Source organism: Sminthopsis crassicaudata, chromosome 4, assembly GCF_048593235.1.
Source record: "Sminthopsis crassicaudata isolate SCR6 chromosome 4, ASM4859323v1, whole genome shotgun sequence".
NCBI classification, from domain to species: Eukaryota; Metazoa; Chordata; class Mammalia; order Dasyuromorphia; family Dasyuridae; genus Sminthopsis; species Sminthopsis crassicaudata.
The window spans coordinates 41183947-41199620 of NC_133620.1; the positions used below are offsets into that span (position 1 = coordinate 41183947).

General features: G+C 38.2%; 1 protein-coding gene across 8 annotated transcripts in view; it reads left to right on the forward strand.

Moving 5' to 3' along the window:
• Window positions 1-15674, forward strand: part of TTLL7 (tubulin tyrosine ligase like 7) — a 231913-nt gene that overhangs the window by 135463 nt on the left and 80776 nt on the right. For all 8 annotated transcript variants that reach the window (XM_074266394.1, XM_074266399.1, XM_074266400.1 and 5 more), the window contains 3 exons: window positions 3140-3342; window positions 4502-4636; window positions 8114-8194. In XM_074266394.1, coding sequence (XP_074122495.1) covers window positions 3140-3342; window positions 4502-4636; window positions 8114-8194 — 419 coding nt within the window. The remainder of the gene's footprint in view (window positions 1-3139; window positions 3343-4501; window positions 4637-8113; window positions 8195-15674) is intronic.

The window sequence follows — 15674 nt, forward strand, 5'->3', positions numbered from 1 at the left end:
ATACATATACACATATAGTAAGTGTGTCATGGAGAATTTGTCTTCTGACATTCAATGGACTAGCTCTCTCTTGGGGCTTTGTAATGTCTGCATGTTTGAGTATTCTTTCTTTGCCTTTATGCAGATCCCTAATAAAAATTTAAATATCAGTCCCAGTCAGTTCCACTCAATACGCCTTTTCCAAGTTAACATGGTGGTGATAGTGACTTTGAGTATTACAATTCATCTTCTTCCAAAATCTACCTATCCATTGGGGTCAAGACCACATCTCTATCTTTCATATACAAGGATGGTACAAAAGATTTAAATGCTTTGGTAAAATTGCTGAAAATTGCATTTGCAGCATTTTCCTGATCTAATAATTTAGTTATGGCACTTCTAAGAGAAGAAGAAAAGGAGAATCAGATTTAAATATCTCTGCTTCTTTTTGTTTTTAGTTCTCATCATCTCATTCATCCCAAACAGAAACCATAACCATTGAACATTCTCTTACCCACTCCCAGGCTAAGCATTAAAGATAACAACAAACCCATACCTTCAGTTATCTTCAGTTTCCTTTAACAGCCCAATTCATTTTGAGCTTTAGCAGTTATTTTGGATGGGTCTTGCCTACATCTTGTATGCATATTAAAAAAAGAACTATTCACTGGAAACTTTCAGTGCACATATACATGAATCCCTTCAGATAATTCAAGTATTTCTTTAGCATTTCATTACGGAGATCATCCCATCACCAGTCTTTCCTAGGATCTATATTACTATGATTCTGATCCTTGGGATCTTTAATGATGCTCCTTTGGAACTCTGTGTAATTTGTGTCCCAAAATCTAGGACACAATGGGAATCTAAAAAAGTCACATACTATTGTTGGTTGAGGTGTGTGTAGAATTTTTCTCTTAGAACTGGTAACATTCTTAGGATTTAGATGAGAATACTGGTTCTTAACTGTTGTGTGATTTCTAGAGTCCCCAAATTGGGGTGCCAAAATATACCATCCAGACTAGCTCTCTGGAGGATCTCGGGATTAGCCTTGGTCATAGTGGAGGAGTGAAGGAGGCAGGAGACTCACCATGATGGTCAAAGATGGAATCCTTATTTCGAGTTCCCTCAGCCCTTAAATACCTTGGTATGATTACATCATTAGAGCACATTAAGCATGTGCCAACTAGAGAACCATTACATTACCACTGAGCACACAGAGCAAGTGTTAACTATAAGCACCCTGCTATTGATACGTAAACACCTCTCTTTACTGTATGTATCCATTACTTCAAGTAGAACACAGGTGGTCACATACCCTCCTTGACTTCTCAGGAAGAGTGAGAACACCAAAGGGAAATGGGGAGCTGAACCAGACATCGTCAACAGGTTCCCTCTGGGCTGAAGAATCATATCTTTCCCAGAGTTCTCACTACCTGTGGCCCTCTACACCTACCCTTTTCTTTGGTTTTAGTTGAAACAGGTATACATAAATTCATCAGCATGGGAGGTATTACACAAGCAAGTAGTAATATAATACAGACTAGTAATGATGTAACAAACAATATGGATCAGCATGAGATTATAAAAGATTTCCATGAGTCTTAGAAGGAGGGTATATAAATAGCAATCAAGAGATAGTCCAAAACCAATCTATTGTCCATTACTTAATGCACTTCCAATGATTCCTGCGGGTTTTGAAGTCCTTCATCACTTTCATTAACAGTGTTTGATGTCCATGAGTCAATTGCCATATTCACAGGGTTAACAGTAATGCTCTTTCATATATAATGAGGAATGGAATCAACCTGATGTTTCTCGGGTGGTCTTCATTTCAAGGGTCTGCTCCGTCTCTCTCTGATGGACAAGGTGAATACGGCTCGTTGGCACCCATCTGATTCCTTCTCCATCTGTGGAGATACAAGCAAACCCTCTCCCCCAAGCAGTTAACCTATCTGGTCCCTTCCATTCACCACTTTCTGGATCTCTCCACATGACCTGGAGATTATTTAAAGGTAGTGGAGCTGCTTGAGCTGCCCTTCCAGTGGTTTATAAAACGTCTGCCTGAGCCAGTGCATCTTTGTCAAAAATCAAGAAATTAATAGTATAAAGAGCTAGATTTAGAGGTTTTCTAGGGTTACCTGTGGCTCCCCCTTTCTTTTGTTTTTGGAGGAGCGTCTTAATGTCTCTTTCTCCTCTCTACTATTGCCTGTCCTTGAGGATTAAAAGGTATGCCAGTGGTATGTAAAATCTTACACTGTGCACAAAAGTGTGCAAAATGTTTAGAAGTATATGCAGGTCCATTATCTGTTTTTATTGCTTGTGGCACACCTATAATTGCAAATGATTGTATAAGGAATTCAGTGACCACTTGAGCTGTCTCTTTTGCTGTTGGCATTGCAAAAGTGAATGTATATGTATACACATACACACATACACATAGATGTACATATTCTAATTTTATAAAGATTTATTAAATTTTAGAAAGGGGATTCCATCTGCTTTCATACTTTTTCATTTCAATTCAACAGTTTTTCATTGAGTACTGCATGCATTAGGTGGGGCACTAGCCAAAACTAGATACAAAAATAAGTAGGTATCACAGTGGAGAATGTGTTGGAATTGGAGGTAGAATGATAGGAGATCAGTCTGGTCTCAGACACATAAAAAATGTGTGACCTTGGTCAGCCACTAATCTGCCTTTGTTTCCTCAGATGAAAAAAATAAGGATAACACAAGGTAGTTTTCAGAAAAGTGTTTTGTGAACTTTAAAGTGCCACATTAGTGTTAACTATTCTGGTAATGAGTTGAGACTCTTAATTTAGGAGTGAAACTAGAGATTCTATTTTGAGATGGTAGCTATGTGATGACCCTGAAGTATCCTTTCTCAATTCTGAGATTTTTTGGAAAGTTTTCATTCATTCTTGGCTTGTGGCATTTAATTTCTTTACAGTGTTTTCAGGGAGGACCTTTCCTTTTAGAACAAGACTTTGGTTTGTACAATGAAGCCATCATATTTGCTGTTCATTGTATTTGTTGTGTCTCTTTGGCCACTCCTAGTTTCCTGCTTTCCTAGTTTCCTAGTTATCTGTCTTAGAGAAACTAGTCTCGGATCTTTCCCTTGGTATTGCAGAGATCTAAATCAGGTCTTTCTCCACAGGCTCTATCAGACGCTCGCTCAGCTGTCCTCGCTCCATCTCAGCAAATCCATCCATGATTGACCATCGCCCTGTTTCTGCCAGACAAACGATCGCAATCTCACGTCCAGCATGTGGGGTCAGATCTCAGTCTCTGAATCGTTCTTCTTCTTCCTTGAGGAGTTTACCCCAACCTAATAGCATGGATGCTCATGAAACTCCAGTGGTAAGTCGACCACTCTATTCTTTTTCCTTTCATAAGAAATGAAATTCTCTAATCTAAATTTGCACAGCAAAAAGGACCAAATTGGAGATAGTGCTGATTTTGAGATACTCGAGTTATACAATAGTCTCCATATAACATGAGAGTTCAGAACTGAGCCTGATGCTGTTCAGTCTTAGACTTCACCTATATCAGCTTAGTTATTAAAAGAATGGAAAGAACTAAGTTAGTCTTAAGTGATGAGCCTGAGGCTCACATTGTAGCCAGGCTTTTGGGTTGGGTTTTTAAATTGCTGTTTATACAGTAGTCATAATGTATTGAAAATTACATGAGTTTAATGTTTTTGTTTTTTTTTTTTTTTTATCATTTCTCTATCTCCTGTAAGGCTGGGAGAATGTTTACTGCTCTTCTGTGATGCAGATATTATGAGATGGAATTGTTTAAATTTATCAACTCTTAATAAGCTCCTTAGAAAGAGAATGCTAACTTATAATAAACTTGTATGTTGAAAACAGTATTTATTCTGAACCACCACTCAGTCTCAAAATTATTTTTAAAAAGTTTCACAGTTTATTTTGCCCCCAAGCATACATTTTTCTTTGAGTTTTTCCAAACATCTTGCAGTAAGTGCAATATACTTTTGCTTTCCTGGGGGGTTATCTGCTCCTAAAAGTGGGATCTATTTTTTTTTACCTAAAAGGTCTTGTTATTGAAAAAACAGCCAATGTACAACAGTGATTGAATTTGGCCTAGTTGCCAATGAATAATCCTTTTTCTAGCCAAGAAGAAATACCTGAAGGACATGTACAGAATGAAACTGAAGTAAAAATGTTTTAAGAGCTTTTTTTTTCCTTTTCCATTTTTGGCGACTGAGTTAAGGAAGGTTCCATTTCTTTGGTGTGTGAAAGACATTCTGACTTTACTACCCTTTTAAAGACAAGCTTGCTTTTGTATAGACCGTCCATCATCAGAGGATGTGTGTGCTCTTTGGTGATATCTACAAGTTATTACTTCTCACTTACATTTCCTCCCTCCAGAATAAGTGGTTGCTTTCACTTTTTTTATTTAGTTGCTGCAGTTTATAAAAGGAAATCATTTTTTACCCAGAAACAATAGCATCATAGGCAAATAAAACTTACAAACCTCTTTCTTTGGATTTGAGGCTGATCCTTTCCAGCATCTGAGAACGAAAGAACAGGAGGAAGAATTTACAAGACAGACCTTATTTATTCTTCGAGACATGAAGATCAGGTTCCCGGGGAAAACAGATGAAGAATCAGAACGGATCATTGAGGATGTAAGTGTGTGACTGGCATCCTTATCCCTTTAGCATTCTTCTCAGGGATTCTAGTGTCCAGTGGTGGGCTGCTAGGTAATGGGCATAACACACAGAAATAGCTGTTTGACTTTGGGTTGTGTTCCAGAAATATATAGTATAAGTATATATAGTATAAGGAACACTAACTGATGTTTTTATCTTCTTCTAATTGATCACAAAGAATTGTTAATTATCCGGCAAAATTTGGGGCAGCTAGGTGGCACAGTAGATAGAGTACCAACCTTGAATTCAGGAGGACGGGAGTTCAAATCTGGTCTCAGACACTTAACACTGCCTAGCTGTGTGACCCTGGGCAAGTCACTTAACCCCAGCCTCAAAAAAAAAAAAATTATCCGGTAAAATTTTTTCTTGCAGTGTATTTATGAAAGAAGATATAAACTGGAATTTGATTAAATAATACCAGTAAAACATGCCACAAAGATCTCCTTGACTACTCAGTCAGTCAACAGGCATTTCATTAATCAACTGTTCTGTGCAAATACTCTGCTGGATGCTGGGGATAAAAAGTCAAGGGAAAACATCCCTGCCCTCTCGGAGTGTCCATTTGTAACTGTGTATGCATTTGTAGGCTTGTGTGGCACATGTAAAAAATTCAGAGAAGGGGGAGTTTTTAGTTGAAAGAACTTCAGCAGCTGGGAGGCTGGGAGTCAGGGAAAGTAGTTTTTGAGCTGATTCTCAAAAGGGGACAGAGGATCCTAATATAGGAACATAGGGAAGAGGAAGGATGTGCAGCAGAAAGAGCCGATGGTCACTCCTTGGAACATATGCAGAGAAGAAGTGGGGGGGACTCCAAAGTCTCCAAAAGGGGGGTTGCAATAAAATCTGGAGAAGGGAATGAAATGGTCATATCTCTGCTTGAGGACAGTCATTTCCTTTTGAGAATTGCAATTGATGTTCCCTTAGCTATCACTGAGGCCAGTCCTTAATTTTATTTATAAAGAAACCTAAGTTCAAAGCAGCTAATTGCTGATGTGTCCAAAGTCCCAAGAAAGTTAAGTGACACAGCCAGAATTTGAACTCATGATCTCGGATTCTTAAAACTTCATTCATTAAGCCCTACTGGGTAAATATTTTGAAAAGAGAAAAAAAGATTTTTTTAAAAAATAGACATGAAAAGCCATGGAAAAAGGAAATATTAACATACTGAAAGAAGAAAAAAATCAGAATTTTTATTTGCAGGAACAGGGAGAGAAGTTGTGGCTGCTTATTAAAAGCCCTTAGAAAGTAACTAATGTAGTAAATGTTGATTAAGTATGGAAAGTTTTCCTTCAGTTAAATCCTGATGCAGATTTCTGCAGTCCCTTCTAGCTTTGCAATTTTGTTGATTCCAGTGCTGCTTCTTTTAAGGACTGTATTGGTCTTTTGGGGAAAGTTGTTAGGAAGGCATTTTGAGCTCATTGGAAGAGGGTATTATGTGGATCCAAGGTTCTAAATCTTATTCTGAATTCCAAGCATTTTCTTGACATTTAATGTTGTAAAATGAGCTATCTTTAAAGCTGGCTAATGAAATTGAAGGGTGAATTTGAAGAATTTAATTTATTTTTAAATCAAGTACATGTGGTTAGAAATGAATTGCAGCAGCAGCAGCTCTTGCACTAATCCCAAGTGCTGATCTCTTTAGTGCCAGTAGGATCTTGGGTGATTTCTTTAGCTGTAAATCAAGGGATGTTTTGATCTCAGAAGAATAAAATTACAAGTAATGGAAAAGAGTAATCAGTCAGGGAATAAGCACTTATTAAGCACCTACTTTGTGCCTGGGAGTCCGAAGGGGGAGGTCACAGTCTAAAGTGGAAATGACCCCATAGTACAGTAAGATCCCCTGCTGAGAAGCCTTGGAGGGAGGGCACAGGAGGAGGAGGAGGAGGAGGAGGAGGAGGAGGAGGAGGAGGAGGAGGAGGAGGGCGGCGTGCCTCTTCTGGAAGGATTTTAGCTGGGAAATGAACAAGGGCCAAGCAGCTGATGGCTGGTGCCCACGAGGCATGCTTGGAGGGGCATGGGACACAGCCTCAGGCCGAGCAGCCCCCAGAGCAAAGAAGGACTCCAGGTAGTCCTTTGGAGCCTCTGCTTCTGTTAGCTCCCTGAGATGGTTTACCTGTGCCTGGAAGGTCTTGTTTTGTGGAGTAAGGGCGCCACCGTGTGGCCACTAGCACCCTAACCGCTACAGTCCTGTGCTGATGGGTTTTGTATTTCCTATCATTAATTCCAACCTCTTTCAACTCTCTCGTTTTTTGAAAAGGGGGACAAAGCTTCTGTGTTTAAATTTTCTTGTAATAGAAACCAACACTTTAAGAGCAGATGAGCTTGATCTTTAATAATTAAGAGCCTAATTTTTATCATTAAGTTATTAAAGAATATGAGGACATTTAAATAAGTATATAAATAATTAAGAGGCCAATCTTGATCAGAACATCTAGGTGCCACAGTGGATAGTGTGTGGAGTCTGGAAGATCTGAGTTCAAATCCATTATCAGATACTTAATATAAGTCTGATCTTGGACAAGTCACTTCATCCTGTTTGCCTCAGTTTCCTCATCTGGAAAATGGGCTGGAAAAGGAAATGGTAAAACACTCCAGTTTACCAAGAAAACCCTACATGGGGTCGTGAGGACTCAGCCATGACTGAAATGGCTAAACAACTATAATAAGAACAATCTTGACTGGTCCTAAAATATTTTGCATTCATATTAATGGAAGCTGAAATGGCCCCAAATTTTTGTTCACATGTCTTTGTCCACATCCACACATGCATATTTAGCTTACTTGACCTTTATTAATATGAGGTACAATTGGGTGTTTCATTACTCCAATTTCTGGGACTTATGTTTAGAAATCAAATTCAGACGTCTATTTTTGTCCCTAGCAAACATTGTTAAACATCTAGACCAAATTATTAACTTACAAAATGCCTTCACAGTTGTATATGGAAAGCACAATTCAATTATTTTTAAGACAATCAGACTGACTAATAGCTAAAAATAGCCTCTGTGAGGGAGGTGCTGTTATGATCATTCTTATTTTAAAGATGAGGAAACTGAATTTGATGGATTAAGTGACTTGCCTAGGGCCACAAAACTAGTAAGCAAAAGTTAGAAGAGTCAGACCCCAGATTCAGGTCAGCATTTTAATTTTAAAAGGCTTTGGGCAAAGGGTGTTAGTGCCTTCTAACTCCAGAAGTATCCTATTCCATCAGCTCTTACTTGTCCTGTGACTTGGGATATTTTCCAACTGGTGAAAAGAAATGTGTTACTTACTGCTTTGTGAAGCAATAGAAGTTGGAGATTCTTAATGTTGGACATACAGAATAAGCCCTCTTAGCTAACTGATAATACTGAGTTTCAATTCACAAACTGTATTGATCTCGGCACTTACTTTGGGGGATTGTTTGTGGGGAGAATGATGGATTGTACTTCATTTAGCTTTTCTTTCCAAATACAGATCATGGATAATTGGAAGTATCATAAACCCAAAGTGGCTTCCTACTGGCTTATAAAATTGGATTCTGTAAAACAGCGGAAGGTGAGTCAAGTTCAATATATTTTTATCCTTCTGATCTTCCTTGACTAAGAAAGTATCAGAACTTATTGGCTAGCATCTCTAGCCTTTCATATCCATGACCAGTAAATGTATTGCAGCTGTAGTATTTTATCTTATGATTACTTAATTGACAGGGTTCTGTGCTGTGGGCCATCAATAGGAGGGCATCATTTCATCTCTATCATTCCTTTTAATAAACTGTACTCTGACATGGCCCCTGTGATCAATTTTAGATCATGAGCCATATATCACTTCTATCTTAGTGGGATTTGAGTCTTTATGGTTATATACATTGAGGAGAAATGGGGGACAATGGAGTTTATGACACTATTCCAATAAAAATACACCTGGCAGATTCTTATGAAACATTGAAACACTGGTTAACTGGCCAATTATGTTATTAGTCAACAAAGAGAAGGATCATCTTGTTGGGAAACCAATCCTTAGTGATCATTGATTATGAGTGTTGGAACCTGAAAAGTGGGTAAGGAGATAGAATTGCCTCCAAACACAGCAAGGGGGTAAATTGTTGTGAACACAGATTGCCATCACTTTGTATCTTTGCTCTCAGTCAGGGACAGTGCAAAGTTTGATGTGATATTGAATGGTCAGAAGAAGAGATGCAGAAGGTGTAATCCACCCTGCTATATTGTCTCTTGCATGTCCTTCTCCCTTTCTTACTTTATGAAGTAATGGTCAACAACTTAATTGCTTAAGCATGTATGAAGTGTTGGTCATTCACAGAGAACAGTGAGCTGTAAGTGCCAGGGATGCAAATGCGACCAAATAAATTGTAATCCCTTTCTTTGAGAAACTTAAAATCTAATAGTAGTGATAGGCAAGTGACTGTAATGTAACTTAGGATACTAACAAATTCATAGGTGAGATCAAGCAGATAAGAACATTAAAGAGGGAGGGATTCTTTTAATAGGGGATTCAGGTACAGTTTCATGGAAGAGATGGTTCCTGAGAGCTAGTCCATTAGGATTTCAGTAGTTCGGGATGTGGGAAGAGTTAGTTGCATCTGATAGAAATCCCTTGATGTATAAGTAGAGGAAAAAAAGGTGGTTCAGGTCAGAGCAGGGGACAGCAAGAGAAGGGATATGGCCACATAGAGTTAATGAAGTATGAAATAATAAAGTAAAAAAGTGGCCTAGGATAGTTAGTGCCTAGAAAATGTTGAGTAAATTGAATTTTGGCAAAGGTGGTTATCCATTTTTTTTTTTTTGAAAAGGAGCGATAAAGTAAATTTCTCAGATAATAGAATGGGAAGCTTGGCTGATTAGTGGGAAAAGTTCTAGACTATTTTAGGGTTTGGGGATGAATATCAAAGAAGAAGTTATACAAGAAAGACCTTATTTGACTGAATTATTAGGCTGATTAAGGAAATATCATAAATTTAGTTAAATTTAGCCAAAGTATTTGATCAGATTTCTTTGGCACAAGGAAGGTATGGTACAGTCAGATGGCTTCAGAATTAGATAAATAACTAGATTTCAAGTACGGTGACCCTAAACTACAAACCCAAACATGAGCAAGAATATGGCCTTGTTATAGAATATTGGTTAAAGCACCTGGGGCAATTTACCTGGTGAAGAGAACATGTACTATGGGCACACAATAACATGTAAGCATTTCAGTAGCCAATAAACATTTATTAACTGCCTACTTTGTGTCAGATAATGTGCTGAGCCCTGGAGATGCAAAGAATGGCAGAAAACATTGTCTGCTCTCAAGGAGCTCACAGTTTAATGAGGATAATAGATAACATAATATAACCATGTCCAAACGAGAGGGAAGGCACTGGCATTAAGGGCATTAGGAAAGTTTTCTTGTAGAAGATGGGGTTGGAAGGAGGACTTGAAGGAAGCCCAGGAAGCCAAGACATGGAGGTCAGCCTGAAAAAAAAAATGTCCAGAGATGAGAAATGGAGTATTTTTCTGGAGAAAATAGCAAGAAGGTCAGAATCTTTGGATCGTAGAGGACGTTGCAGGGAAAAGAGGAGGAAGGTTATAAGGTGTAAGAAGCCTGGAAAGATCGGAATGAACAGTTTATGAAGGACTTTGAACAATAGAGAATTTTATATATGATCATGGAGTGATAGGGAGCCATTGAATTTTACTGGATGGGGCAGGAGTGAGGATGACATAGTCACCTACATTCACTTCAGGAAAAACCAGGTGGTCTCTGCATGGCCTACCAGATCTTAACCCATGATCTATGGAAAGGCTAGTGAGGGCCTCTACCAAGATGTTGAAACAACAGAAGGGGGAAGAAGGGGAAGAAATTATGAGGGGTGATCACTTGGCTGTGTAACTTTGGTTAGACAGAGGGAAAAGAAAGAACTCGCAACATGATATTTTAGACAAAGTAGTTGTTGTGAGGTGATTTGCTGTGATAGTAATAACACCTGTAAACAGGAAGAAAGCAGAGATGAAGTTAATTCTTAAAACATGTTTTACAGGTTTAGAAATTCAGAATAGTGACAAGTACTTAAAGGTTAACCAGCAGGTACTCCTGCCCTCTCCCACAGTGTACATCAGCCTGCCCACCTGCCTCTTACATCCTGGGGCTTCATAGATAGCTTCCCTGAAACCTTTCCTCTGTGTCCCAGGTGTGGCCTAGGGAGAGCTGTTATTAAAAATGCTTCATGGTGAGTGCTGAGGAGATGGAGTAGTAGCATCGAAGTGAACTGAACTGATAAAGCATTTATTAAGTGTTTATTTTATCATGTGCCAGGTGCCGTGATCATGCTAGGAATACAGATAGAAGAAAGACAGGATTTGTCCTTCCATATCTTGGATTTCAATGGAGGAGCCACAGTACTTAAGGGAGATTGGAGGTGAAAGGGGCAAGGGCACTGTTAGGAAAATGTTGGGAAGTAAGATATAAAGTCCAGTTTTGAGACAAGAGAGGTGGCAGCTCAGCTGGCAGGGCCCAAAGTGGTCGAGGACCTCCAGGTTCAGAGATCAAGATGCAGTGGGAGGAGGGGTGACAAAGAAGTTGTGGTACAAGGGACAGGACTGTTTACAATCTCCTTGATTTTGTTACTACTTTTCCTTTAGTAATAGGCTGTAGACTGAATCACTGCTAAGTTTTTCTGATTTTTTAAAAGGGAGGGAGGTAATCTCAGAACTGTTTATATAGAATATGTTACCATTGTCCAGTGGACTAAGTGGGAGAGAGCTAGGCAACTCCATAGTTAACTTGGGTAGATTATTGCTAGTTTTGCTAGTGCAGGTTCCAGCTTGTGTCTTTGTTATTAATTGGTTCCAGTGGTCTAAACTTAGACCAGTCCAATCACATCTAGCTGAGAGTTGCCCACATTGAGAGAGGAAAGAGAGTGATGGAGGAGTATAGCTTCTCCACTGGGGATAGTAAAGGGAAAAGGTCTCTGTTTTTGGCCTGTTGGACCTTGACCAAGTTTCTTACTGTTGCCTTGCTTGGTGCTGACAGTGGTTCTTTTTGCTATTTCACTCAATCCCCCACCCCCCAAGTTGTGTTCAAAGTCTAATTTCTTAGCCTATGGAAAAAGGAGGAGAAGGGCTGCTTTTATAGCTTTGTTCTATGATCACATCCTTCAGTCTCTGCCTGTGGGAAAAGCTTAAGAGCTTTGAGCCACACAGAATTGTTTGAAAAATTAAACCCCATCAGCTCAATTAGCGCAATGGAGCATTTTTATAAAATTAAAAACTCTACTTTGCAGAGATTTCCCCCCCCACACCTAATAGAATGAAAAGTAAAATAAACACCTACACTAAACGTAGGCAACCAAATGTCCTGGTGCAAAAGATGATGGATTAAGAGAGAAAATTATACATGGTGAGGCTTTATTATATTTGTAGCTGTTAAAGAGCATTAAGTGTCAGAATGGAAAATATAATTTATAGGGGTAGGCATCACAATTTCAAGAAATGTGGAAAAACAGGTAACTTACAAGCAAACTTGGTTAATCGTTTTATATTTAGTTGTTGAATTTTTCTGGTATTAAGTTTTGTATTAAAGTCGGAGATGAAAGAAACACTGTCTAGTTGTTAAGTGATTGGCCATAGGATATGAAAAACCTTTAACAACAAAACAACTGGACTCTCAATATCCATATGATAGGCTCCAAATTATTAATTGTAAGAGAAATGCTAAACAAAATGACTTGAGTTTCATCTAATGTTGCTCAAATTGGGCAAAGATGTTTTTAAAAGGCAACAAGTATAGTACTGAAAGCAACTGACTTGGAATTATGTGTGAAAAGTCACCAGAATATTCATGCTTTTGAACTAGAACTTTCAAAGGCAGAAAGTAAAGTTGCACACATATTGAAAGGTCCAAATCAGCCAGAGTCTGCACTAGATGGCCAACAGATGGGCAGTGGTTTGTTGTATGATTTTTGTTTAACTTTCATTCTCAAAGAGGACCATGACATCAGGGAGGAGATGCCATGCCATGCAAGTGAATTGGATTTAAGTGTGAGAGGGCTGTGCAAAGTCACCTGCCTCACTTTTTTTCCTGCAGAACCATCTGGGTCCAGTGGCTAGATATAGATCAAGATGACTAGAGTTGGCTCTGGATGGGAGATGTTGGCTTTTTTAAGCTAACGTCTTCAACAGGTCTCAGAATTGTGCTGTAGACAGAGAGGAAAGACACACACTCTGATGTAGAGCAAAGTAAGCAACATCATACAGAGCAAAATAAGCAGTATCAGGAGAAAAATAAAAAATCAGAACTACAATAATGTAAAACATAAACACTATAGAATATCTGCCAAATTTCCATTGAAATATAAAGTCTAGTCTTGGTTCAAGGTGACAGATGATAAAATGCACTTGTCACTTCTCTATTGAATGACAGGGGAGCCCAGATACAGAATGCTGCCTACTGGGTCAAGTATAATTGTGGTGTCTTTTTGTTGTGCTTGAGTTATTGTTCTTTGTTAGAAGGAAGGCTTCTAGGGTATGGGATCCTATAGGGAAATTACTTGGGCATAAAAACAAGAAACATCAGAGGTGAGAGAGAAGTTTGAACCAGAAGGAACAATATCTCCCAGGCAGGAAGCTAATTAATCATAGTGAAAACCTGGTGAAAACTATACAAGCCCCTATGCAAATATAAAGATTTAAAATTCTCAATTGTGTTTCTTATGCTATGTTATTTTTCTAATCTTTATAATAAACAGTCTTCATTTTATTGCACTGAATTCAACATGTTTTCTTCTTGTGGCATAGAATGTGAAGAGATTAGTTGTAATAAAAATAATTGTCCACTATGACATGGTGGAAATTCAATTGACCATTTGTCCAGAAGATCATATAAAAAGTGGAAAGACTTGTCTCAGAACACTTTATGAAACTAGGAGAAAGCAGTGAACAAGAGAACAAGGCAAGAAATCTAGTAATGAGGGTCAGCTGTAACTATAACTTTAAGGTGTTCTGAAAGCTTTCAGAAATAAACAATAGAAATGCCCTTCTCAATGGCCTGTTTCTCTCAGAGTCCACATGACTAAGTGATCTGGCTTTATTTCTTTCCTTGTCAAACTTGTTTAGATAATGTCAGTGACATTATAGAAGATATTGATGTTATCCACAGATATTTCCTAGCTCCAGATGATGATTTTTTTGTCCTTTTTGTAGTTTGATTGACTTTGTGAGAGGAAAAACTGGAAAGTTTTTCAATTTCCCTCTTTGGAAGCCCATGTCCTATTAATTCACATCCATCCTGTCCTTCCCGGGATCCCTCAGGCCCTTTGGCAGCATGGCCTCATGGAGAGCTGAGTACTAACATATACCTATGTCCAGGGATTCTGTGGTCCTTGTGGAATTGGGTGCTTTTTCATTTGGGCCTCCCAAACAGGAGGCTCTTCAAAATGGATGGTTGCCTTTGAAAATGGTAGCAATTTCTCTGAGTTCCTAATCCACAAAGCACAAAGAGCACTGGATACACACCTCATATGTGTGCACACACATACAAGCATGTAAATAAAGTCTTCCTCTCTGTTATCTTCCCTGTTACTTCTTTTTTCTTTGAAGGAAATTCTTTGCATAATTTTATTTTTTCATTAGTTATTTTGAAATTGCAGTGAACATAATATGTGAGTTAAAAGCTGAACAGATCCTTCCTAGGGGAAAATGAGAATAGTCAAATCTTTGATGCTGTGATATTCATGTTTGTCCCTTGGTGCAAGACAGCTTTCTTCTGGGAGCCACTGCTGCTTTATGTGGCAGGACAGAAATCTATATCAAGAAGAAAGGGACTGCAATATTGGGGATCAAGAGGAAACCCAGGTTTGCTAAATGGGAAAGCAATGCATAAGCTAAGAAAAAACACAGAATCAAGCAATTGGACTATCTTGGGATTTCAGGGTTAGGTTCCCATAGATCTTTGTTTCATTGGTTTTCTCCAAAGAGCAATAGCTGCTTTGTTCCTCCTGGACTCTCTATAAGCACCATGAGTTGTTGTCTCACACCTTTCTTTCTCAGTTGGATTGCCCTTGGTACACCATGGAGCTTTTGATGGTCTCTTCCAGGCTGTTGGAGTTCTGTAGCTGTGCTTGATGCAAATAATAGCACCAGGAGAGTGTGGAGTAGTTTTGATATGATTTTTAAATTGATTTCAGCTTGTACATTGTTTTCAACAAAGACCAACTGTTCACCCATATGGAGCAGTTTGTCATTCACACTGGTAAATATGAGTGAATGTTTCTTGAATGTATGGATTTCTTTATGCCTTATGCCTTTAATTTTCCAATAATTCAAATAAAAAGCCCCAGACAAGTCTTTCACTTTTCGATTTTTAAAATATGATCACTAGCTAAATCGCTCATTTATTTTTTCTCTTGGAAATATCTATGTGGTTTGGGAAAGGGGGTGCTTCTAAATTCATCACAAGAAAATCAAAATTTCTATTATATGTAGTTTCATTTGGCTCTAGTAGCAAGCCCAAGCTACATATGTATGTTTTAGTTGTTTAGTCATTGCAATTGTGCCCAAGAGATAGTCAATGTGGGTGAGGTTAGTAGTAAGAGAGGATCCTAGAAATAGAATTGTTATGATAGCATTTATGGCAATGATGTTTGCGTATTCAGCTAAAAAGAATATGGCAAAAGGACCAGCTGCATATTCTGTGTTGAAGACTGACACTAGTTTGGATTCTCCTTAAGTTAGGTTGAAGGGTGCTTGATCTCATTTCTCAAAAAAAAATAGAGATCAAATTTCTAAAAATAAGAGCCATTTCCCAATTGATAAATGATCAAAAGCTATAACCAGTTTTCAGATAAAGTAATCAAAGCTATCTATAGTTACATTAAAATGCTCTTAACTTATTATTGCTTGGAGGAATTCAAATTAAAAAATTACGAGGTACTACCTCATATATATTATATTGGCTAATATGACAGAAAAGAAAAATTTGACATTGATGCATTTTTGGTGGAGTTGTGAACTAATTTAACAATTTTTTAAAGAATAATTTG